The sequence below is a fragment of the Lagenorhynchus albirostris genome, chromosome 6, assembly GCF_949774975.1.
Source record: "Lagenorhynchus albirostris chromosome 6, mLagAlb1.1, whole genome shotgun sequence".
NCBI lineage: Eukaryota > Metazoa > Chordata > Mammalia > Artiodactyla > Delphinidae > Lagenorhynchus > Lagenorhynchus albirostris.
The window spans coordinates 60,613,092-60,638,184 of NC_083100.1; the positions used below are offsets into that span (position 1 = coordinate 60,613,092).

The 25,093-nt window shown below is 36.3% G+C and overlaps 2 protein-coding genes across 3 annotated transcripts in view; one reads left to right on the forward strand and one right to left on the reverse strand.

The window, feature by feature from the left end:
- Nucleotides 1-25,093, forward strand: part of SLC25A12 (solute carrier family 25 member 12) — a 90,684-nt gene that overhangs the window by 43,046 nt on the left and 22,545 nt on the right. For both annotated transcript variants that reach the window (XM_060152647.1, XM_060152648.1), the window contains exons 6-12: nucleotides 4,742-4,888; nucleotides 7,049-7,187; nucleotides 7,863-7,956; nucleotides 9,533-9,617; nucleotides 20,036-20,117; nucleotides 21,402-21,560; nucleotides 24,823-24,875. In XM_060152647.1, coding sequence (XP_060008630.1) covers nucleotides 4,742-4,888; nucleotides 7,049-7,187; nucleotides 7,863-7,956; nucleotides 9,533-9,617; nucleotides 20,036-20,117; nucleotides 21,402-21,560; nucleotides 24,823-24,875 — 759 coding nt within the window. The remainder of the gene's footprint in view (nucleotides 1-4,741; nucleotides 4,889-7,048; nucleotides 7,188-7,862; nucleotides 7,957-9,532; nucleotides 9,618-20,035; nucleotides 20,118-21,401; nucleotides 21,561-24,822; nucleotides 24,876-25,093) is intronic.
- LOC132521776 (small nuclear ribonucleoprotein E-like) lies at nucleotides 16,167-16,593 on the reverse strand. The gene has a single exon (XM_060151438.1). The coding sequence runs from the start codon at nucleotides 16,560-16,562 to the stop codon at nucleotides 16,284-16,286; it is 279 nt and encodes a 92-aa protein (XP_060007421.1). The 5' UTR covers nucleotides 16,563-16,593; the 3' UTR covers nucleotides 16,167-16,283.

Sequence of the window (25,093 nt, forward strand, 5' to 3'; positions counted from 1 at the left end):
GGTTTTTTGAAAAACTAAACAAAACTGACAAACATTTAGCTAGATTAAGAAAAAAAGAAGTCTCAAATAAAATCAGAAATGAAAGAGAAGACCTTACAACTGATAAAGATCATAAGAAACTACTATAAACAGTTATACACCAACAAATGAGAAAACCTAGAAGAAATGGATAAATTCCTAGACACATACAACCTACCAAGACTGAATCATGAAGAAATGGAAACTCTGAACAGACGAGTTACTAGCAAGGAGACTGAATCAGTAAACAAATACCTCTTAATGAAGAAAAGTCCAGGACCAGATGGTTTCACTGATGAATATTACCAAACATTTTAAGAAGAATTAATATCAGTCCTTCTCAAACTCTTCCAAAAAATAGGAGGGTATACGTCTTCCAAATTCATTGTACAAGATCAGTATTACCCTGATACCAAAGCCAGACAAGGGCACTACAATAAAATTACAAGTCAGTATCCCTGATGAAGATAGATGCAGATATTCTCAACCAAATATTAGCAAACTGAATTCAGTAGTATACTAAAAGGATCATATACAATAATCAAGTGGGACTTAATTCCTGAGATGCAAGGATGGTTCAACGTATGCTAATACACCACATTAATACACTACAATGAAGGATAAAAATCATGATCATCTCAATAGATATAGATGCAGAAAAAGCATTTGACAAAATTCAAGATCCTTTCATGATAAAAACTCTTAAATTAGGTGTAGATGGAATATACCTCAGCATAATAAAGGCTGTAGATGACAAGTCCACAGCTAACATCATACTCAGTAGTGAAAAGCTGAAAGCCTTTTCTCTAAGATCAGGAACAAGTCAAGGATGTCCACTGTTGCCACTGTTATTCAAAAAGTAATGGAAGTCCTTAGAGCAATTAGACAAGAAAAAGAAATAAAAGGCTTCCAAGTTGGGAAGAGAAAAATTAAAATTAAGTTAATTAAATTAATTAAAATTAAAATTGTCCTTGCTTGTAGGGGACATAATATATGTAGAAAACCCTAAAGACTTTACTATTAGACCTAATAAATGACTTCAGGAAAATTGTCGGATATAAAATCAGTATACAAAAATGAGTTGTGGGCTTCCCTGATGGCGCAGTGGTTGAGAGTCCACCTGCCGATGCAGGGGACACAGGTTCATGCCCTGGTCCGGGAAGATCCCACATGCCGTGGAGCGGCTGGGCCCCTGAGCCATGGCTGCTGAGCCTGCGCCTCCGGAGCCTGTGCTCCGCAACGGGAGAGGCCACAACAGTGAGAGGCCCACGTACCGCAAAAAAAAAAAATGAGTTGCATTTCAGTACACTAACAAGAAACTATTGGAAAGAGAAATTAAGAAAACAATCTCATTTACAATAACATTAAAAAGAAGAAAACAGGAATAAATTTAAGGAAGTAAAAGATCTGTAAACTGAAAACTATAAGACATTGATGAAAGAAATTGAAGAAGACATAAATAGAAAGATATTTTGTGTTCATGGATTGGAAGAGTTAATATTGTTAAAATGTCCATACTACCCAAAGTGATCTGTAGATTCATTGCAATCCCTATCAAACTTCCAGAGGGGTTTTTCACAGAAATAGAAAAAACAATCCTCACATTTGTATGGAACCACGAAAGACCCCAAACAGCCAAAGTAATGTTGAGAAAGAACAAAGCTGGAGGCATCACACTTCCTGAATTCAAACTATATTGCAAAGGTATAGTATTCAAAATAGTATGACATTGTCATAAAACAGACGTAGCTCAGTGGAACAGAATAGAGAGCCCAGAAATAAACCCATGCATATATGGTCAATTAATTTTTGACAGAAGAGCCAAGAATACACAGTGGAGAAAGGGTAGTCTCTTTAATAAATGGTGTTGGGAAAACTGGACAGCCACAGGCAAAAGAATGAAACTGGACTCCTGTCTTAAACCATACACAAAAATCAACTCAAAATGGATTAAAAACTTGAACATAAGACCTGAAACTTTAAACTCCTAGAAGAAAACAGAGAGAGTAAGCTCCTTGACTTCAATCTTGGCAATGATTTTTTGAATTTGACATCAAATTAAAAAATAAAATAAACAAAAGCAAAAATAAACAGGTAGGACTACATCAAACTGAAAAACTGCACAGCAAAGGAAACAATCAACAAAAAGAAAAGGCAAGCTATGGAATGGGAGAAAATATTTGCAAACTACATATCTGATAAGGGGTCAATATCCAAAATATACAAGGAACTCATTCCACTCAGTAGCAAAACAAATTAAAACACAATTAAAAAATGGGCAAGGGACCACAATAGACATTTTTCCAAAGAAGACATATAGATGGCCAACAGGTACATGAAAAGTTGCTTAGCATTGCTAATCATCTGGGAAATGCAAATCAAAACCACAATGAAATATCGCCTTGTACTTGTTAGGATGTCTGTTACTAAAAAGACCAAAGACAACAAATGCTGTCAAGGATGTGGAGGAAAGGGAACCTGTGTACACCGTTGATGGGAAAGTAAACTGGTACAGCTATTATGGAAAACAGTATGGAAGTTCCTCAGGAAGTTAAAATAGAGCTACTGTGATCCAGCAGTCCTACTTCTGAGTATATATCCAAAGGAAATAAAATCATCATCTCAAAGAGATTATCTGTACTCCTGTGTTTACTTTTTTTTTTGTACTCCTGTGTTTATTGTAGCATTATCACAGTAGCCAAGGTGTACAAACAACCTAAGTGTCCATTGACAAAAGAATGGATAAAGAAAATGTGGTGTGTGTATATATATGTGTGTGTGTATGTATATATATACGTATATTATTCCACATTCATACAATGGAATATTTTTCAACTTAAAAAAAAGGAAATTCTCTCGTTTGCAGCAACATGGATGAACTTGGAGGGCATTATGCTAAGTGAAATAAGCCAGACATAGAAAGACAAACACTCCATGGTATCACTTACATGTAGAATTAAAAAAAAGAAGTTGTACATGTAGAAACAGAGTAGAATAGTGTCTAGGGGGTGGGAGAAATAGGAAGAGGCTGGAAAAAGGGCACAAACTTTGTTATAAGATAAATAAGATCTGAAGATCTAATGTATAACATGCTGATGATTATAATACTGTGTTGTATAATTGAAATTTGCTGAGAGAGTAGAACTTAAGTGCTCTCGTCAAAAAAAAAAAAGATAAATATGTGAGGTGATGGATGTGTTAATTAACTCAATGGTGGGAGTCCTTGCACAAAATATACATATATCAAATCATCACATTGTACACTTTAAATGTATTATAATTTTATTTGTCAATTATACCTTAATAAGTTGAAATTTTTAAAAAGCAGAAGGGGTTGGAAAGAAAACTTTGTCAAATCATGCTGGTTGTTTATTTTGTACTCTATCTTTCATACATTTTTACCAGTTGACTTTTAGTTTCTCTACTTCTGTTGGTCTTTTGAAGACCAATAGAATATTTGAATATTTATAAATATTTCAAATTCAAATATTTACATGTGTGATGATGGATGTTAAAATGTTTAGATGTTTTCCACAATGTTATTAAATTTTTTTAAAGTTAAGATTATTGAAAGATTTAGTAGGTTTGATATACTTGTCTCTAGCCTATCAACCTGCTAAGAAAAAATATTTTAGAAACTTGTTTTATTGCTAAATATCATGCAAATACAGAAAACCATATAAAACAAATGTATAACTTAATGAATTATGAGACAAACACCTGCTAAGGCAATTTTAATGTCTTTGAATTACTATTGAGGTAAAGAAAAATATAATTAATTAGTAAAAGGGTGAAACTTCTATCAAAAGCTATTTTAAATGTCAGAAAAGGGTAAATCAACATTGATTTGTAGGCTTTTATAAATGAATGGCAATGCAAATTGCCATTACAATATTTACAATATTAAATTACAGTATTTCACTTTGTGAATAATATTTATATATTTAGATAGGAATATTATTTCCGGAGTTGCAAATAGTGTGAAAATGACATCTAATAGCACTATTATTATGTTGTGATAACAGATTTATTTGGATTATGTCATATGTCCTCAGGGCAGAAATGCTCTAAATTTTGACTTTTATATAGCCCTTAGGGTATTACTAGCACCTTTTTTTTTGATATCACCTATTACAAAAGTCAGCTGCCCAGTAGTTTAAAAGTTCAGAGATCTTCTGTATTGTTCTACAGTTTATAAGTATCACTCAAAGCCACACAGAGTGATAGCTGAACACTATTTATGCAGTTTGTTATTCATAACTTTCACGTTAGAATTTCAAGCTTCAGTTGGTTGAATCTGCAGATGTGGAACCCTCGGATGTGGAGAGCCAGCTGTAATTCAGAAAGTACTCTTGGATGATAAGAATGCCTTCAAGCAGGAGAGTTACTAGTTATTTTAAAGGCAGAACTTAAAGCACTGAAAAGATACTCTGAAAAGTTTTCAGTGATGAAAACTTCTCAAGTAAACAAAGGTTGTTTTTCCTCCCTTTTCTTTATTGACATTCTGTGATTCACTTTTCCTGAGGAGTAACATGTGGTATATTTTCAGGAAAACGTGCTTTTTAAAAAAAAATGAAGAGTTTTGTTGTACATTCAGAGCTGTATATTGTTCATTTTTGTAGTAAATGCATGTAGGGGAAGGATGTCTATCCTTCTTTTCTAAAACATACACTCGGGATGTGCTTTAGTTAACCTAAGGCCCCATTTCTAACTTTCCCTCCAGGAACTACAATTGGAACATGCAAGACAAGCCTTTGCACTGAAAGACAAAAGCAAAAGTGGCATGATTTCTGGTCTGGATTTCAGTGACATCATGGTTACCATTCGGTCTCACATGCTTACTCCCTTTGTGGAGGAGAACTTAGTTTCAGTAAGTAAAAAGCAACCACTTCAACTTTCTGTTTCCTTAAACCTTTGAAACCATTGTCCTGGATTGCATCCCTGGGCCTATCTCACTCTCAACTATTCCAACTTTATGCTTGGTTGGTAGTAGGTAAACAGGTGTGTGTAAGGGAGGTGGTGGTGGGGGTGATAGTGAATAGTCTTTCCCCAGATCATAGCTGCTTTTTTCAGCACCACCATCTTGCTCTCATGTATTTCCAAATTGTTTATTTCCATTTACAGAGTCCCCCTAAAGAAAACAGGGGAGTTTGTAGACAAGGGTGTGCAATTACTTTTTCCAGTGGGCAGTACTTCGCTCAGACACTACTGCCTTCACCTGTGGCCTCTTTCCATCCCACCAGGCTCCCAAAGCCTTGCTATAAGGATGGCTCCTTCCTTTGTTGCCAGCAGGGTGCTGTTTGCTAGAGGGATCATCACTGGCCTCTACACTGTTTTAATAACCATGGCTGTGGCAGAAGGTATGGAGGAAATATGTGGGCGTCAGCTTCTGTGGCTCACTCCTCTCTCTGCCCCTTCACCTGTGCATTCAGTCTGCATGGACCAGACAGTTTTTTGTTCTCTACACTGCTAATCTCTGTAAAGCAATCATCTGGACCAATAGCAAACTGATGTCATCCACTTCCGCACAAAGAATGGTGAAACTGTCCTCACTTATCAGTTTTCTTGTTCATGTGTTGTACTTATGTATAAGTTTTTGATTGCTGCTTGTTTTAAATGGAGGGAAGCCAATGAGTGCTTTTGTTGTTTCAGCTGAAGATCATTATCCCTTATTCAGACCGGGGGTAGAAAGATCAACTTCTGTTCTTTTTCTTCAGTGAATTTGAACATGGAGCATGTCACTTTCTCCTACACATTTCACCTCCTTGACACTCATCTCCCACTCCCCTACCCTCACCTCGTACCCCAGCCAAAAAATGAAAGGAAGGAAAGAAAGAAAGGGAGAGAAGGAGGGAAGAAGGAAAGAAAATCCTAGAGAGAAGGACTCAGTGCCTTGGGGTGAGGGGACCCATCTAATCTTTTCCAGTTGGGTTAGATAGACCTGTTACAGCCTCAGTTTACCAAATGCCGTCTCAATTTCTGGAGGAACGTGTTAAATAATTTGAGTCTGGCGTTTGGGTCGCTGGTATCCAAATTCAGGCTAATACAAATATCATATATATTTAGGTTAATGCATGTGTGTGAGGGATGGTGGGGGTGGGAACATATGCCCAGCATTACCTATACTGTCCTTAATGTAGACCTTTATGATTAAGGTTGTCACACTGGTATTTCTATGAGTATTTCTTTTGAGTTTTTAATAGAGAATGTTTTTAATCATCTGGGTTCCTCTGCCTCTTGGCTTAGAAATTAGGCTTTTGCAAGCTACGAAAAATATTCACTTTTGAGTCTATGTCCAAGTGTTGGACAGAGGGAGAAATTACTTCCTCACCCTGTAGAGGTAATGAAGGCCACATTGTCCCCCATCCTTCCCCAGGCATGAGAGAGCCTCTTTAGCGCTATTCTACTAAAGACATGATTTATATCCCTAGATTTTCTCTACATCTTTTGGAGCTTTTGGTAGTTGTACCTTTTGTGATAGAGATTCAGAACCTAGCATGGACGTTTTATATCTTAACTATAACAATAAGCTTAAAAAGGAAAAGATTAGGAGAGTTGACATAGTGAAATAGTCTTAAAATTTAAAGTTACCACTGGTTTTTATATATGTGTGTGGGGAAAAAAGCAAGTTTAAAAAATGCTCCTTATATTGTACATTGAGGTTTGGATTATCCAGAACTAGCAGGAGTTCCATAGTTGAAGGTCTTGAAAATCCTGTTTAAATAATCATTGGTTTTGATCTGTGATAATTGTATTTGTTGTTTTTGACCTTATAGGTAGATGAACCATGAAGTCCAACTTCCAGATGTTGCTTTCTTCCTTAACACCTAAATTACATAGACTTCCTTGAGGGCATGAAACACACTGACAGTGTTTTAGCACGATACCTTCCTTGTATTTATGGACTGGCTGTTAATCATTTTAGTAATGAAGACTCCTTTGGATCTTCTTTGAGAAAAGTTCAGTGTCCATAAATGTATTTTTTTTGGTTTTGTTTGTTTGTTTAACTTTCTGTGTTGTCATTTCCTAGGCAGCTGGAGGAAGTATCTCACACCAGGTTAGCTTCTCGTACTTCAATGCATTTAACTCCTTACTGAATAACATGGAGCTTGTTCGTAAGATATATAGCACTCTAGCTGGCACAAGGAAAGATGTTGAAGTCACAAAGGGTAAGATTTTTAAAATATACGTTGATTCGAATCTCAGCATTTTCACTTTATCTAGGGAATGAGGTTGGTCTAAGTTTACTACTCTGAAGCCAGATCTAGAAAGTATGTTACCATGTATGTATGCTTCACTTGGGTCATAATGGTCTCCAGAAGTTCAGGTGGATTTAATGGGATGCTGAGGTCAGGAATGGAAAAGTGGCTTTGACAGTTTTGAAAAGAACCTTGGCCCAGTCTGTCAAACAGGTTAGTGGCAGTGGCTTGTTTGTATGAGGAAGGAGTTGCCACAGAAAGATGGGCAAGCCTACTCCTTTTGCTGAATTGTAGTGGGAAGTTTTAGGTGACTGGAGAAGAGCCAATTCTTTTGTCTTGTAACTCTGGAGACCAAATCAAATAAACAAGACAAGAGAGAGGATCCTAAAGAGATTGTTTTATCTCTGAAGCTAATTTATCTTTATCTGCTTTTACTGTTTCATCATCTTAACATTTTATCTTTTGCCACCTTTCATACTTTTGTGGTTATTTCTATATAATTGAACTTAGACATTGAAATTCAGTTTTAGCCTTTTAAAATAATACTGAAATGTTTTTAGCTTTCAGATAGTAGTTGGTTAAGGTAGAAGTTTGTTATATGTTAAGAATCTTTTAAGATTTTAAAATATTTTCTTTTTCTTCCAGAGGAATTTGCCCAGAGTGCCATACGCTATGGACAAGTCACCCCACTAGAAATTGATATCCTGTACCAGCTTGCAGACTTATATAATGCTACAGGGTAACTATTCCAATAATTCTTCATGATATTTTTTAGGACAGTTATTTTAACGTGAAGCAGTGGTGTTCTTTTAAACAATAGTTTATTCAGTATATACATTTCAAGAAAGAGAGAGAGACAGATAAGAGAAACAGGGGAGGAAGGAGAGACAGATGAAGACAGACTAAAGATAGGGGGAGATGGAGGGAGGGAAAGGGAAAGAGGACAAGAGGGGAAAAAAGAGAGAGGAGGGGAAGAAAAAAGGGAGGGAAGAAATGGAGAGAGAGGGTGAAAAGAAAGGGAGTAAGGGGTTGAAAGGGAGTAAGGTGTGAGAGAGGGAAACGGGAAAGGAAGAAAAATGATAGAGGAGGGGGAGAGGGAAGTGACAAAAAGTAAGAGAGGGACAGAAAAATTGATTTAATCTGGACTCTAGAGGTGTTAGGAATTTTTAGTGATTTGTGGACATCTGCCTAAATTTAAAATAAATTGAAGTACATGTTCAGGAATCTTATAATCTTTTTGATTCATTGTGAATGGGGATTTTACTAAACAGTGTATACCATTTTGTGTTGGAGAGTATCATTTTCTTGAAATATGCCTGTGACATTATCATCATAGTTAAGCTCAGATGTTTTATGCCTCTGTTTTATTGATTGAGAAAACCCAAAGCACATAGAGAGTATTTAATTTGCAAAATCTCATGCAAATCCAGATGAAAAACCCTTGTCTTTGGGCACCAGTAGGACCTGTGTGATCTGCTAAGTGATCAGATTTTATTAGTCACCTGTAGTAGTTACTTAAGTGTAGGCATATCTGAAAAAATGGGTTTTAACCCTAGAACTGAAGACTAATAGAAGTTGAGTGTACATAGATGATTTATTACCTTCCTGCTACATAATGAATTGTTGAGCTGGAGATGAGACTGGATAAGCCAGCCCGTTTTTGGTGATTGACATGAACTATCAGGCCATGTCTCATCCATCTAGAATTCACATTTTTAGCAAAGGTATTATACCTCCATGATAATAAACGCTTTCAAAAAGTGCTTCTCAAAACTGGATCTGACGTGATGTACTAGCCAGTTCAGGGAATGTACTTATTTTAAAGTAAAATTTCTTTGAAACAGTAGTGCATTCGCGTAGTTCAAAACTCTTAAGAGTTTAAAAGAGCATGCCGTAAAAATGTTTCCCTTCTACCCTTCTCCCTTTTCCCCTTAAAGACAACCGGTATTTATCACTTATTTTTATCCTTCTCAAGAGACTTTGCATTTATGCATATTTAATGCATGTGTGTATGAACTGTCAATGTTTATACTTTGCTTCTGGCAAGAATTATTTCTTTAATTTTATTATCTGTCTTTGGAGTCATTAAATTTGTGTACTCCACATTATTTCTTTAGAGTCTTTTGCTTTTCGTGTGACAAGCAGCGTCTGAAGTTTTTTTTATTTCTCTCACTAAAATGATCTGTGTGCATAGAGAAATACTACTTTTAAACCATAGTTCGTTTTACCCCCTTTTTTTCTGAAGAAAGATGATCTTAGTATGAGGAGTTTGTTGGTATCTAACAGTTCTTTCTTTCCTGTGTTTTTGCCTGAAGGCGCTTGACTTTGGCAGATATTGAGAGAATAGCCCCATTGGCTGAGGCGGCCTTACCTTACAACCTGGCAGAACTTCAGAGACAGGTAGGAGGAGTCTCATAAACAGAATCACCTTCAAAAATGCCGAAGTAATATGTACATGACAGCCTCAGGCTCCTGAATCTATGAAAATTAAAAACTGCTTTACAGAAAGACTTTACTTAGCTCAAAGACTACCTTTATAGAACTTTTACCCTTACCCTCCCAGAGTATTTTATGGAGCAACTAGATTTATGTTTGTGGTTTTTTCTTTTAGCTTATTAAGATGAGGAAAATAAGAGTGCAGACATACATGGGCTTGGCTTCCCACCCCCTAGGAGTAGCAGTTTTTTCCTTTCATTTGTCTAGTGACATTGAAAGATAAGTGTTAAGTTCATTTTGTATCATTAAACTGATATTTATAGGGTTTTTAAAATACAAAACATTCCTTTACTGAAATAAATCTTTCACTGAGAATGTGTCTTATAGATTACAACAGTAACACAGGAAAACTATCTAATTAATGAATCAGAAGGAAAACCTTGATTATTATTACATTTTTGATAATATTAGTTTTTTGTTTGAGTGAGAAAAACAATAGCTCTGAGTCCTATAAAGTTAATGCAGTCTTATTTCTGGTTTCAAAAATACTGTCTTGGTAGGAAAGTAAACCCCATGATATTACCTTGAATAGTGGAATGGAGCAGTTTTTTAAAAATCTGATTTAAACTGAAGCCCTACTTCTGGAGCATTTGGAGGAAGCCTCAGTTGCAGCAATGGTCATATAGTTTTGGTTGCGGGGGATGGTGAGGGTTATAGGAGGGCTAGTCCTTGTCTAATACACATGAGACCTGTGTCCCTCATGATTCTTTAGGAGACTGTGATGCCCTTTGAGGCTAGGAGAGATGGAGAGGGTGTGGGGAGAGGGGGAATGAAGACAGGAGACAAGAAGAGAGAGAAGAAAGCTACATGGGCATGCCATGGAAAGAGACCAAGTCTGCTTTTTCTTTACTCCTACCACACTGTTGAATAGCCACATGTGCTAGTGAAAGATCTAGGTATTTAAGTGTGGTTCACTGTGGGAAGTTTCAGTAGCAAATCTTTCTTCTACTTGAACTCCATGGAATGATGGTTCTGCCTCTGAAACGAATTAGAATTTCCAGCTTTTCTTTGTAAAATAAACAAGAACTTTTGTAGTCAGGTAAGTAAATTGAAAATGGAAAATAATTGCTTTTATATCTGCATTTTATGTTAATACTTTGCTTGGTGTGTGTAAATTAAAATATATCTGTAACCCACTGTGATTTACCCTCTTTAGTAGCAAAAAACTCTTATCTGCTGACATCAGAGTTTCTTTTCGTTACACGTTCTCAGATCCTTTAAAAAAAAATAGGTGGATTTATTCCAATTCATTGATTTATAGTAAAATTTAATAAAATTATTTAAAATTTGAGATGTATTGAAATATTTAAAGAGTTCTTACTGAATTTAATTTCATATATTGTACACATTTATAAAAATTTATTCTTGAAGTTTGAAAAATTGCATTTCAAAAGGAGATACTTTTTAGTGTTACAGGTCTATTAATAGAGCTTTCCTTGGGGTGTCCTTAATATTTGTAACTGGGGAATATCTCATTTAGCTTATTAAAAACAATGTGATGAATTAAAAAAACCCACTCATTTCCTCCTTTCTAAGCCTTTTTGCCACTCTTTTTTGTTTTACCTGCCTTTCTTGCCCCTAGCGATTTTCCTGGAGGCCATAAATGAAAGTTACTTTTGTAATCTTTGGCGCCCTAAGTCTGTGTCGCTCATATTTCTGATTCCTTAGGAAGGTGATGTAATTCTGATACTGTTGGAAATTGTTTTGAAGACAGATTCGAAGATGATTTGCCTTCAGTGGCAGCACGGGTGCTTTTTATGCTGGCATGGATGGCCTCAAAGCTCTTGTCAGATACTTAGAAAATGGGCAGTGATAAAAACCACTACTAACTCTTCTTACCCTTTGTTTCTGATTGGCATCCAGGATGGTGGTAGAGTGCCTTCTCTGCCTTTTCTCTAACAGTAGGATGGCACAGGGATCTGCAGTCTCCAGAGAGCATGTAGAGATCCTGGGTGTTCTTACATTGGTCTCAAAGGAGGAAGGTCAGAGACTGTATTATTTTTCCTTTCACATATCAGCTAGATTGGGTAGTCTTATTGCTGAGGGTTAGGAATAGAGAAATAAAATGAAGATTTTAAATCTGTTTTTTCCCTGTAAATTAGGGTAAAAACAACACCTGGGAAAATAAAACTCGAAGTCAAATAATTTTTAGAATTTCATAGAAATAGATTTATGAAGATTATTTAAGAGGGATTCAAGTTAATATCCCCAGTTATATCCATTGTAATTCTGACCTTTACTGTCCTTGGCATCTGGTACAAGTTTCTGTGGGCCTCACTTTCTCATTTAGTAAAATTAGTACCTGCAGATATTTCTAAGAATCCTTTAAGTTCTTGCATTCTGTAAAAGTTATGTGAATCAATAGATTTTTTTTTCTTTTTCAAAAATTTTAGTGTATCTTCCTTTTTCCTTGTAGCATTAAAAGCTATGTAAGGAATATAGGCTAGGACCCAAGTAGAATAATATAAAAATATGCCTAAGTTATTATAGCAAACAAAGTAATAAAGTTTCTGCAGTTTTCAATCTAGAAACAGGTTTTTTCAGTTAACGTATTTTAGATTTATGAGGCATTCTAAGGCAGCCATATAGACTTCAATTTTAGTGACTGACTTGTCTTTTAAAATTCTCTAAGCCACAGAATTACATTAGTGCTAACCATAACTGTTTCCGTGTCACTTTCAGAAGACATTTTTGATTCTCTTATTTTTTCTATACTACCAAATATGAACACATGATTATTTACATTTTGTATGTAGAGTGTTCCTCTATAGGAATTCACTTGAAACTTAGATAAAAAATAGGAAGGGGCTTCCCTGGTGGCATAGTGGTTGGGAGTCCGCCTGCCGAGTCAGGGGACACGGGTCCAGGAAGATCCCACATGCCACGGAGCGGCTGGGCCTGTGAGCCATGGTCACTGGGCCTGCGCGTCCGGAGCCTGTGCTCCGCAACGGGAGAGGCCACGACAGTGAGAGGCCCGTGTACCGCAAAAAAAAAAACCAAAAACAACAACAACAAAAAAAAAATAGGAAGGAAGGCATGTTTTGTTGTTATCTCAATCTATGAAAGTTGTTATGAAAGCACATATGCATGATGGAGAATCTGTGAGTTCAGAAATAGAAGTTATGAGAGAGGCAGAGGTTAAGAACTTGGGGACTGATTATGTAACATCTTTCCTTTCTCAGTTTCCTCATTTATTAAGAAGAGACAGTAGTATCCATCTCATAGGGTTATTGTGAGAATTACATGAGATAATGCACTTACACCTAGTAAGCATGCAATAAATGTTAACTGCTATTACAGTTGTTGTTATTGTTGTTAAATACGAGAAAGCTATCTGAGCAAACTCCAAGTTGGGCTCAAATATAGACATGACACAACTCCTTCATCCACCTTCATCCACTTTCCTTAGGTGGAAGGGGATGGGAAGTGAGGAAGAATTATATCTTTGTATTTTCTTCTTTATTGCCTGAAATGTTTTGCTTTTAAAATTTTTGTGCTGGCTGAAATTCTACGTTGTATTTTTTTTTAAATTATGACTGATATATATCATATAGAAAAAAAAAATTCTCACCCCATACCATACACAAAAGTACGTTCCAGTTGGGATGTTCTAAACTTGAGAGCTTAGAGAAGATAACATAGGAGATTATATTCATAATCGAGAGATAAGCAAAGATTTCACAAACAGGGCACAAAATACCTGTCATAAAGAAAACGATTAATAACTTGAACTTCATTAAATTTAAGAACCTTTGTTGATTAAAACATATCACTGAAAGGGTGAAAAGACAGGCTGCACAAAAGGGAAAGATAGAAGATATCCAAATGGGGAAGGGAAGAGGAGGGGAGGGGAGGGGATGGGAAGTTAGTTCAGCATCATTAGTAAACAGAAAAAAATACACATTAAAACTACAATTAGATGCTGTTTTATACTATCCAGATTGGCCGATATTATACTCTGACAATGGCAAGTGTTGTTTAGGAGGTGGAGGAATGGGAACTGTCAGAAACTTCTGGCATCACAACTTTGGAAACTATTTGGGAGTATCAGCTACAATTGAAGAGACATATATCCTGTGACCTGACAGTTCCTCTCCCAGGTGTAGTCCCTAACAGGAATAAGTACATATGTTGATTAAAAGGAACATGCAACAATGTATATAGCAGCATTATTTGCAGTAAGTGTCCATAGTAGAATGGGTAAATATGTTGTGGTATAGAGATGACCAGTGAGAAAATTGGAAATTTTTAATTGGGTAAAATGGGTTAAATAAAAGGAGGTGAGTTGCAGAGAGAAGAGGATGTGACATTTTTGAAGCATGAAGTGCTTTGGAGGTTAAAGACCAATTCTATCTAGCCCAATGTGAGAATGGGTAGGCAACTTCTTTTTTTTTCTTTACTGTATACCACGTAATTGCTTTTTCAACTATATGGGGTAAATTATCTATGATGGACCTGCTTGGGCATATAAATACTTTTTTTTTAAAGTTTTGTTTCTATGGGAAATTACATTCAAGCTACAGACCACTCACACAAAGAACTTTTGGAATATAAGCTGGCTTGGGTTCTATCAGAACATTATTAGAATGATTTTTCTCTCTGTTTTCTATATAGCATTTCTTAGACAAATAGGAGTTTGTCTCTTTGTGTGTTTTGCATTCTAATGGACCTTCTTGAGAACTTCGTTTTCATGAGTAAAGAGAAAGCGTTACAATCCACTTACTCCTTTCTCTTTTTTGGAACTTTTAACCTCTGTCATCTGCAATAGTTTTACCATAAATGGAAATCTGTTCTCAAAAAGGAGGAGATTGGGTTTCTATACTAGTTTTATTTATGTATTTATTAGCCATTTACCTCATTTAAAGTATTAGAATTAAAGACTTATTACAGTCTCTAACACAATTTAACCTCACCTCTCACTGAGAAAAAAGTATATATTGTCACAGCTTTGGGTTTTAATCTTGTTTTATGAGGCCAAGAGTATGGAATTCAAATTCAGGCATATTAAATTCATAGATGTGATTTGCAGACAAAAGAATTTTATTTTCCCTAAGCTTATTTTGCTGTTACAGTCACACATTTTAGTTGGTGTAAAGTCTAGCCTTCCCCTCTCCCGCCACAACCCATGCTCAGTATAAAAGACTTCAGCTTTTCCTTCCTTTCCTTCTATCCGTCAATAGTGTGCCATTTGGAAGAGGGAGTTCTCATCGTTGGGTTGGCATACTCCATGAAGCGGCTTGGTTTGGGCAGGGTGCCTGACTTGTTAACTGACATGATCTTGCCTTATCTAATTCTCATTTATAGGATAAGGTACATTTAACAACAAAGTACAAGAACTTTCTCCTCTCTCAATGAGCTCTCGAGCCATTTCCTCATTTCCTATCATACACACACGCTTAGGCAGCAGGTGTAAAATCATTTAAGATTTTCAACTCTTATTTTGCTTTGAAAAACACTTAATTAATCTTGTTAAATATCACCATGATCATAATCATAACCTTAAGGAAAAGAGTGCCTTTTCCTTTGGCCCATTTGCTCACGGTAGGTGATCTTCTTAGTGCTGAGATTTTCTTTCAGCCTAAATGCTAAAAAATTCAGTACACAGTCATTAATAGAGATGACAGCTACAGTAGCATTCTACTTATGAATATTCATGAAATGAAATCCATAGCATTAATTATATTAATTTACATACCTGAATATAAGTGAACCATACGTTATAGTGATAGCTAAGCCTAAAAAAAAAACCCCTTAGTAACTGTATATTGTATGTTTTTTAAAAAATAGGATGCAATTTAATAAGGACAGAGGTGGCATTTTCAAAAGGCATTTGGGTATTTATAGTTAGAGATGTTTTTAGCTAAGAATTAAAGACAGTATAATCCTACAGTTTTCATAGGATTTTTTAGGGCTTATAAACATTCTTTAAAGGAAGAACATATAAAGAAAATATATGTGCTTGAACACAGGAGAAAGCTTTTGTATGAATAAGAGAATTAGTGGTTACTTGATTCTTTCTTTAATTGAGGTATAGGTGATTTACAATATTACGTTAATTTCAGGTGTATAACATAGTGATTCAGTATTTTTATAGACTATACTCCATTTAATGTTATAAAATAATGACTGTATTTCCCTGTGCTGTACAATATATCCTTGTTGCTTATTTATTTTATACATAGTAGCTTGTGTCTCTTACTCACTTACCCTCCCTTTGTTTTTAGTTTTTTAAAAAATTTCATTGATGTGTAGTTGATTTACAACGTTGCGTTTAATTTCTGCTGTACAGCAAAGTGACTGTTATACATATATATATTCTTTTTCATATTCTTTTCCATTATGGTTTATCACAGGATATTGAATATAGTTCCTTGTGCTATACAGTAGGACCTTGTTGTTTATCCATTTCTTTAAAAATAAAAACAATCCCACAGCATTTATTGTCATCTGGTAATAACATAAAGGTGAGCAAAACAATATGAATAAATGCTTTAGAGTTACACTTCTAACAAAGGACACCTAAACAAACTGCATTGCCTTCTCAACAATTTCTCACTTCATTGATCATTTCTAGTTGGAGACACTTTGGAGCAGAATAATGTTATCTCCTTTCAGCATGATCCGACCCAGTTGTTTTCTTGACTTCGGTTTAGAATGAATCTCTTCTGCATCATCTAATACGAGCTTCATATACTCATCAAAACCAGTGATACAGCCCTGTGTCCGCATATTCACTTGCTCATAAAGCCACACCTGAATCCGAGATATATTTTGCAAGTATCTGAAGATGAGATTGATGGGCTGCACCATCACCTTCTGCACCTTCTGGCCCTGGCCCCGGTACGCCATGGTGGAAGCTCACAAAGACCACACTATCCCACACACTCTATCCATCTGATATATAATAGTTTACATCCACTAATCCTAAACTCCCAGTTGTCCCCCCTCCCCACCCCCTGGCCCCCTTGGCAACCACAAGTCTGTTCTCTGTATCTGTGAGTCTGTTTGTGTTTTGTAGATAATGTTCATTTGTGTCGGGGTTTTTTGTTTGTTTGGTTGGTTTTTTTTGCTGTGCCGCATGGTGTGCAGAATCTTATTTTCCTGACCAGGGATCAAACCTGTGCCCCCTGCAGTGGAAGCATGGAGTCTTAACCACTGGACCACCAGGGAAGGCCCTGTGTTGTATTTTAGATTCCACATATCAGTGATATCATATGGCCCATACCCTTATCTTGCCCCTCCCCAATACTTGATTCATATTTGGGACCATAGCTCTTTTTAGTCGGTGAGTTTTAAATTTAACATATTCTTTTGAAAGGAGTCATGATTGAAAATAATTCATAATCTACGAGAATGGATTTATTTTCACCCAGTTTTGTGACTGAGAAACTTTGATTTCAGAAAAAAAGTTTTATGTGTGCATTTTTAGAAGTTAAAAACATATATGCTATATAGGTAGTATAACAGCCACATTGGTTATAAAAGATTTTAAAATCTAAGCCAAAATGCCATAACTTGAATTTCTTTAAAATGTGTGATGTTGAACATCATCTTTACCTCAGAGATACAGATTGCGTTTGTTTTCAACTGGATTGTCTTTGAAACAGAGTATCAGAATTAACTCATTACCCGCATTGTGTTCAATCAATATTTGAAAAACTAACTGAAGCATATTCAGTTAATATAATATTTTAAAGTGATACCGAGAAGGGTTTTACATTAATAAATGCAAAATTAAATTTAAAAAAATCATTTTATTTCATCTCATTATTTTATAATTTCTATTTTTGTATGTTTAGATGTATATTATATGTAATTTAATAATATATATTAGATTTTTATGTATATAATTAGTACAGTAAAACATGCATATAATTTATAAATGAAATCATATATTGGAGTTAAGTGCTTACAATCTTTGCCTGGCACGAGTGTTCAGTTATAATGGAGAATGCAGTGGAGTGACAGGGGCCGTTGCTCTGCTTATTCCCTATTTCACAGTGAGACCTTTGGCAAGTTGCCTGTCCTGTCCATAGTGTGGCCATCTTACCTTTGTATGTATAGTGGACTGACTGGCAAAATAGTACAGTGTGGTCTCCCTGTGGTTAGAAATTGCTGAGAGTAAAGCATCCTTCTATGGTCTCACAAGGGAATTTATTTACAGAAGATTGAAAAACACTGGACCCCTGAGGGCTGCATCAGGGCAACAGTCCTGAGTGCTTGGTCAAGTACTTTCACCTTTTGGGGGACAACAAATCTCTAAACAGTCTAAAGTTAGTATTATTATCATAGTAATAAATGGAACAAAAAATATCTTTGTGGACGGCATATTTTTTGCTGTTCTGTGAATGAGTCAAAATTAGGCTTATACTCAAGGTTTTGTTAAAATATTCTCTTTCCCTTATTAAATTTCAAATAAAATATCAATATTAAATTGTTAATTGCTCACTTTTGTTACAGCATGTAGATCAAACGTAATGGATGGCCATGCAGTTGCTTGGGCTAACTTGCTAGGAAAAAAATGTATTCCCTACAAAATCATGATTATGTCTTTGTGCAGTTTTTCGCCTTTTTTTATGATGGTTTCTTCCATGTATTAAATTCAGTTTTGGATATAATAGATGTATGCTTTCACCTAATTTCATCATAGTAAAGTTGGTATATTGGGACAGTTGACATTTATAAAATATGTAGTGATTTTGTTTGAAGTAATGGTGTTTGACTAATTGCCAGATTTTCCAAGGGTTTCTTATTGACTTTTCATCAAACATTACTTATTTTCCTTCACTATAGAATATATTGAACCACAACACTATGACAAGCATAATGAGCTTTTAAAGATCTCTGCCTACAGAGATCACAATCAAACGTTAAATATTTAGATATCAGATGCTTTTGTTCAAACAGAAATGATACTTACTGTGGTGCAAAATTTACAAAACAAGAAGACAGATAATACCTTTCTGTAGGCTGCTTCCCAAATTGTTTATAAATATCTGGTTTTGCCATATTTAGCTTCCTTAATTGAACTTTGAAGAGATTGTACAAATGAAAGCAAATGAGAGTAGACTAGCTTACTTTTTTCTTTCTTTAGATTTTAGGCAAGGAGTCCCTCTCCATTAAATTATTCTAAATTATTCTAGTGAGAGTATCTAAACATTTTTATTATGCTGTGTTTTGAAAGCTCATTCAAGTTGCTATTTTTCAAGTTTTCTTATGATAAAGCAGTATTTTATTCCTTTATTTCAGACTGTTTATACACATAACTGTTATTTTCATAATGAAAATATTAAAGAACAAGACTGACACACTAATATAGACAAATTATTTCAAGTCCTTTATGCTGTGGGGTACCAATGAAATAACATTCTGAACCACAATAGGTTTTTCCCATTAGCTTTATTTTCAACATAGATTTTATGTTAGAACTGCAAACATGGCTAGGACAGTGGTTCTCAACCTAACTACACAGCAGAATGATTGGAAGCCTTTTAAAAATTTATAAACCCCAGGCCTCAGGGCTATATATTTTAAGGTCCCTCAGGTGTTTTCTTTGCGTAGGCAGAGTTGAGGAATACATAGGTCTAGGAGAGCAAATGCTCAGTAGCATAGGTGAGAAATACTATACTTATCTATTGATAACCTCAGTGGTTGAGCTTCAAAGCCTCAAATAAAGGGGCAAAGGCTCTGAACCCTTGAAATAGCAGCTATTAAAGTTTTTCACTTTAGCCCAAAAGAGAAGTCCTTGACCTTGCTTTACATATAATCCTAACAATTCTGGTTATGTGATTTCTCCAGCCCTGACAGATGAGAAGCGGCAAAATCAAACTAGGAGGCTGTTGGTAAAAGAAGTAATAGTTGTCAAGCGTGGGAAGATAGCACAAACAGCTGCGTTAGATCTCGATGCAGAAATTGATGGACGCATGAATATGTTGACCTTCAGTCATCAGAGGCGGAAAATTATCAATATTATCTGATTTAGGAATCGCGATAGTTTTTATACATTTTAGAAAGATTTTAAAATTCTAAGTTGGTTAAAGTAAAGAAGGGGGAAATGATTTTAAACCTGAAATATTTACTTACCTGAAAGATTCACTTCTGTAGAATGATAGTGTATTCCCCAGTAGTAGCAGCTAAATGAGGCGTTAATAGGCTCGTGCAAATGGGGGGAAAAAGCTACTGTGTCTCTTTGGCCAGATATGGGTTTTAAATGCTAATAATAGGAGTATCTATTTCAAAATCTTAACACAGCCAAATTATAGCTTTTTTCATTCGCCGTATGCTTTTCCAAAATTTTTCACATGTTTTCTTCTTCCCCACAGCAATCTCACAGTTTAGGCAGGCCTGTCTGGCTCCAGATTGCTGAGTCTGCTTACAGATTCACTCTGGGCTCAGTTGCTGGAGGTGAGTGACATGTCTATGTGCTGTTTCAAGCTTGCGTTCATGTAATATTATCTCACTAGACCGGGACAGATCAGCAAAGGTTCAGTTCATTGTTCCCAAGGGTCACGACTGCAGGGCTTTCTGAAGTATTCTTTATTTTTACCTACGATCAGAGGACTTGTCATAGCACAGCCGTGGCCCCTCTGGCTCCAGTCTGTCTTCAAGACAAAACCTCTGTAATCATGTGAAAGTCTTGGATGCGTGCTGCACTCCCCTTAATTATACTGGTTAAAGCCAGTACGAAGAAATGGAGAATAAGACTGTGTTTCTGGTGTTAGGAGTGAGGGCAGGTAAGAGATCAAGATTTGGGGTACAAATTCCAGAACCTTATGAAATAAAACAACCTCTCACAGTGATTCACTTTTGCTTTTCTGCTTGTTTCCCCCCCCCCACCTCATCTTTTACTGGCTGAAGAATATCTAGACTTGAAGGTTATTTGTTAAAATGAACCTCTCTTCCCTGCTCCTGGGCAAAACTTGAGAGGCTTTTTTTGCTTAAATCTCTTCACAGAAAATGTATAAAATCTGAAGTTGCTTTATTGAGAAGAACCTAGTAGTGTGATTAAAATACTTATGATTTTTCAAAAGAAGTCTAAACTGATGAAACTATTATTTTTTCTTTTCAATCTGTTTTAGAAGTTGCAAAGCATGTTTTGGTTTTCAACAGTTGAAAAATATAATACTCTAATTCATGTTATAAATTTTTCAGTCCCTGAGAAATTCTAAAGCCCGGGCTTTTTATTTTTATAAACCGAATGCTGTGAGTAGGGGGAGGGTCATGTTGAGATTTGGTTCCAATATTATAGTTGCAACTAAGGTTAATTTACCAAAATGCTGTAGTAAACTAAATTTTAAAATTGCAGCCACCTATGTGTAGATATATAGTTATTTTAAGAGGTAACTGGGTATAATATGTAGGCATTTAATGGAAAATATAAAGAAATACGTTATATATAAGAGTTTAATGTTGTTAAAGGAAATTGAGTGTTGATTATCTAATGTTGGTGATGACTTGAAAATCCATTACAGTTGTTCTCGGAAGCAGCTGTATTTATGGATCCCAGTGGTTGCTAGCCTATGATCCTTCAGCTGTGTATGGAAGAAGGGAAAATTACGTAAAATCTCTTTGGCGAGGATATATACTGTGTTCTGTTTTCTAGTCCTTTGATTTAGAGATTTGTTGTCCTTACAGTTTCTCCGTTTAATTGTGCTCTCTTTTAAGCCTAACAATTGTTTTCGTTTGTAGCTGTGGGAGCCACTGCGGTGTACCCTATAGACCTGGTGAAGACCCGCATGCAGAATCAGCGTGGCACCGGCTCTGTTGTCGGGGAGCTGATGTACAAAAACAGCTTCGACTGTTTTAAGAAAGTCTTGCGTTACGAGGGCTTCTTTGGACTCTACCGGGGTGAGCAAGCAGATCTCAGCTGCTGAAGTTAGTGAGTTTATCTCACCAGCAGCAGGTTTCAGACTCACTGATTGTGAAAATCAGTGCATAGCCTTTTCAGTCAGACTAGGGCTGTTTCTCTCTTTTTATTTCCTCCTTGCTAATTTCCCTTTTTACATTCTTGCTGGTAACTAGCAATATTAGTCTGCAGACAAGGTCTTTATTTCTTCTTCCTGCAATCTAAAGCCTGTGTTTTCCCCAGCATGGGTCTATGGTGGTCACCATGCTCTTACAAACTAAGGCACATGTCTGCAGGTGGAATACAAGGATGACAGCTAAGAAATAGAGAGCTTCTTTTCTCAAAGAATTAGAGAGGAAAAATATATCTCTCCTTTGTGAAATAGAAACCAGGCTGCCACTTGAAGGTGAGTTTACACTCTGTTTGTTTCACCTGAAAGAAATATTGCACATTTTTGTCTCTTCCAGGGAGACCAGTGAGTCATCTGAAGGTTAAAAAAAAAAAAAGAAAGAAAGAAAGAAAAGAAAACCTTTTTGCTCCAAATCTTATTCTTGCTCCTTTTCTCCCTGTAGTTCAGAGGCACTGAGTGGAAGCAGAGAGATTTTCTTTTGCAGGGAATGTTACCACCAACTCTAAGCTGAGCACACTGCTATCGGCATCAGAGGCAGCAACCCCATGCAGAATTCTCCCCACCCCCATCGGCTTTGTAGGAACTTGTTCTCTTAGGAGAGGGAGACTTTCATGTACATGTTTTCACATTAGAATTTAGGGTTTCCTTTGGGAGGGAGATTAATTTTTTAATCCCTTTGGGCGCCACTTGGAATTCTTTGAAAAACTTTCTACATGCTCAATTCCAGGGCATTTATGTAATTTACTGTACTTGTTTGTTCGCACACACAGTCCCATTAATCCTGAGCTCATTCTGAGCTCTGCTGAACTGTTTGGCTTAGAACCTCTTCCTCGGAAAGAAAAACTGGGCCTGAGCAAAGCTTTATGCTCATGACCAGGAGGAAAAACACTTCTGATTGGCATTATGTGCAGATACTCAAGTGAAAATGTAGTTCTAATATACTTGAAGGAGAGGGTCATGAGGATGTTCATTTTTGGCATTGTATAGAACAAGAGAAGAGAGTTGTTCTGGAATCAAACTAGGCTCAATACCCTGCTCCTGAGAAAGAATGTGATGAATTTTATTCAGATATGCAGAACTCTAGCCCGTCTGAAATCTAGCTGTACGACATTTACTCCATGGGAAGAGGTGTGCATTGTTAGAATGCAGATCTGTGCATGTGAGTGCTTGTTTTAGACTGTATTAAACACTGCATATCTAGATTTTATTTAATAGGGAATCTGAGGGTTAAGTGGCGCTATGGTGGTTTGCTTCTTTGACATCTCCAGTCTTTCTTTGTTGAGTAAGAATCTTTCTTCCTCCTTGGTATACTTTAAAAGAGAAGGAACCTAGACATACACCTCACAGTTTAGCCTCCTCAATGGATGGATGCTTACAGGAGATTTCATTTGGGAGAGATGTCATGTTAATTAAATGGGTCCAGTATAGCAAGTTGGGGGTGGAGGGTGCGGAGGGATCATTAGCTTGATTCAGAATGTGAGCTGATAAAATCAGTCCTTTAAGTGAGAGATTGTAGGAGTCCTGTATCTGAACACTGTGATTGTTGAGATTGTCATATATTGCTTAGAAGTGGTCCATTATTTTGTCAGATGATTGACAAAATTGTTGACAGACTAGCCTAAATTTCTTTATAGGCAACAATGATAAAATGACATAAATCAATACTTTATTAAAATTCCGTGAGCCTTATTGAGACAAGTAGTAAAACAAACACACATGCTGACACGGTTGTATGGGAGTCAGCTTAAAAGTAATAGGGCCTGATAATCATGAGAGTTAGAAAGTTAAGACTGCCATCTGCTGATTTATTCTTTTAAATCAGTTTGCTACCCATTAAAGGTGTGTGCAGATTTGTGTTTGTCACTGATAATTCAGTTTGACTGACAGTAGGCTGTATGTACGATTACTTGCTGGTTCTCAACTTACAGAAAATCACTCAGCAGTATCCTCAAAGTAGGCTTAAGATCAGCAGCAAGCATGCAAACACATACATAACTTCCCCTTGGCTGGGTGATTTAAAGGATATAGTATGTTTATTGTTAGCATCTTTAAAAGATGTATGCAAAAAATGTATTTTAGCGATTTCGATAATCTGTGTGCTTTAGAAAGTTGAGCCCTATGAATAGCTACAGATGTTGAGTTGTTTATATATTTTTTCTTTTGCAGCCAGCCTGGAAAATTTAACTTTCTAAGAATAATGATTTCCTTTGTTTTAGGAGAAATCTTTTGAAATGTCTTAAGTTTGACATATATTAGCAAATAGGCTAACAATGGGCTGTTTTTGCTTGTAGAAGATACCCATTAAATGTTACTTAAAACTGCATTTTTCTTTGCAGTTTTGGCTTTCTTTTATTTTTTTATTTATTTTTTTTGGCGGTACGCGGGCCTCTCACTGTTGCGGCCTCTCCTTTTGCGGAGCACAGGCTCCGGACGTGCAGGCTCAGCGGCCATGGCTCACAGGCCCAGCCGCTCCGCGGCATATGGGATCTTCCCAGACCAGGGCACGAACCCGTGTCCCCTGCATCAGCAGGCGGACTCCCAACCACTGCGCCACCAGGGAAGCCCTTGGCTTTCTTTTAAATAAATGAGTACTGAATTCTGGGTTTCTGTAAAGAGAAAATGATGGGAGTTGGTTTTCTGTATTAGCCAAGCCACTGTATGCTATTATGCAGGTAGCATCATTTGTGGCAAAATCTGGGTCTACTTAACAGGACGCTTTGCAGAGCTTTTCCAAGCATACAACATTGGCTTCTCTAAAGCGTCTGTGTATGTTAGTATGTTGTTGGTTGTAAAGGGAGGTAATCTGGTTTCCCTGCTATTGGCAGTGTTCTGGGAGTAGACAAGATCCATGGGTTCCATTCTTTCCTCATACTTTTTGGGAGGTGTTAGATAACCAGGCTTTAAAGGAGGCATGCTTAAGAAAAGGATTTATAGCCTCAAGAAGTATAACATTGTTTTGACATGAATAATTATTATATACATATGCATAGTTTTTAGGATAAGCCACTTTTCCCATTTTAATAAAAACCCTAAAATGTTTGATGGGTAAATAATATGGGGACAACCACCTTGTTGGGCTTGTGTATTCATGTCTAGTACATCTATACCGCTAACGATTCTCTCTGTTTACCTAGGTCTGATACCACAACTTATAGGGGTTGCTCCAGAAAAGGCCATTAAACTGACTGTAAGTTTCTTTCTCATTGAATTTATGTCCTTTGTTTAGATTATCATTAAGCCAAAAGTGAAAACTGATGCTGGTAAGATTAGCACACTATCAAGGCACTTGTACAATTTTAAACTTATTTGTAGTCATTTGCTAATTTTAAATTTTATATGAGACAAATATTTTGCTGATTTGGGAAAACCAGTAATGTACTACTAAAGGTAATGACTGGGAATTCT

Coding starts and splice junctions, on each gene's coding strand:
- LOC132521776 (XM_060151438.1), bottom strand. CDS start 16,562: ATGGCGTACCGGGGCCAGGGCCAGAAGGTGCAGAAGGTGATGGTGCAG.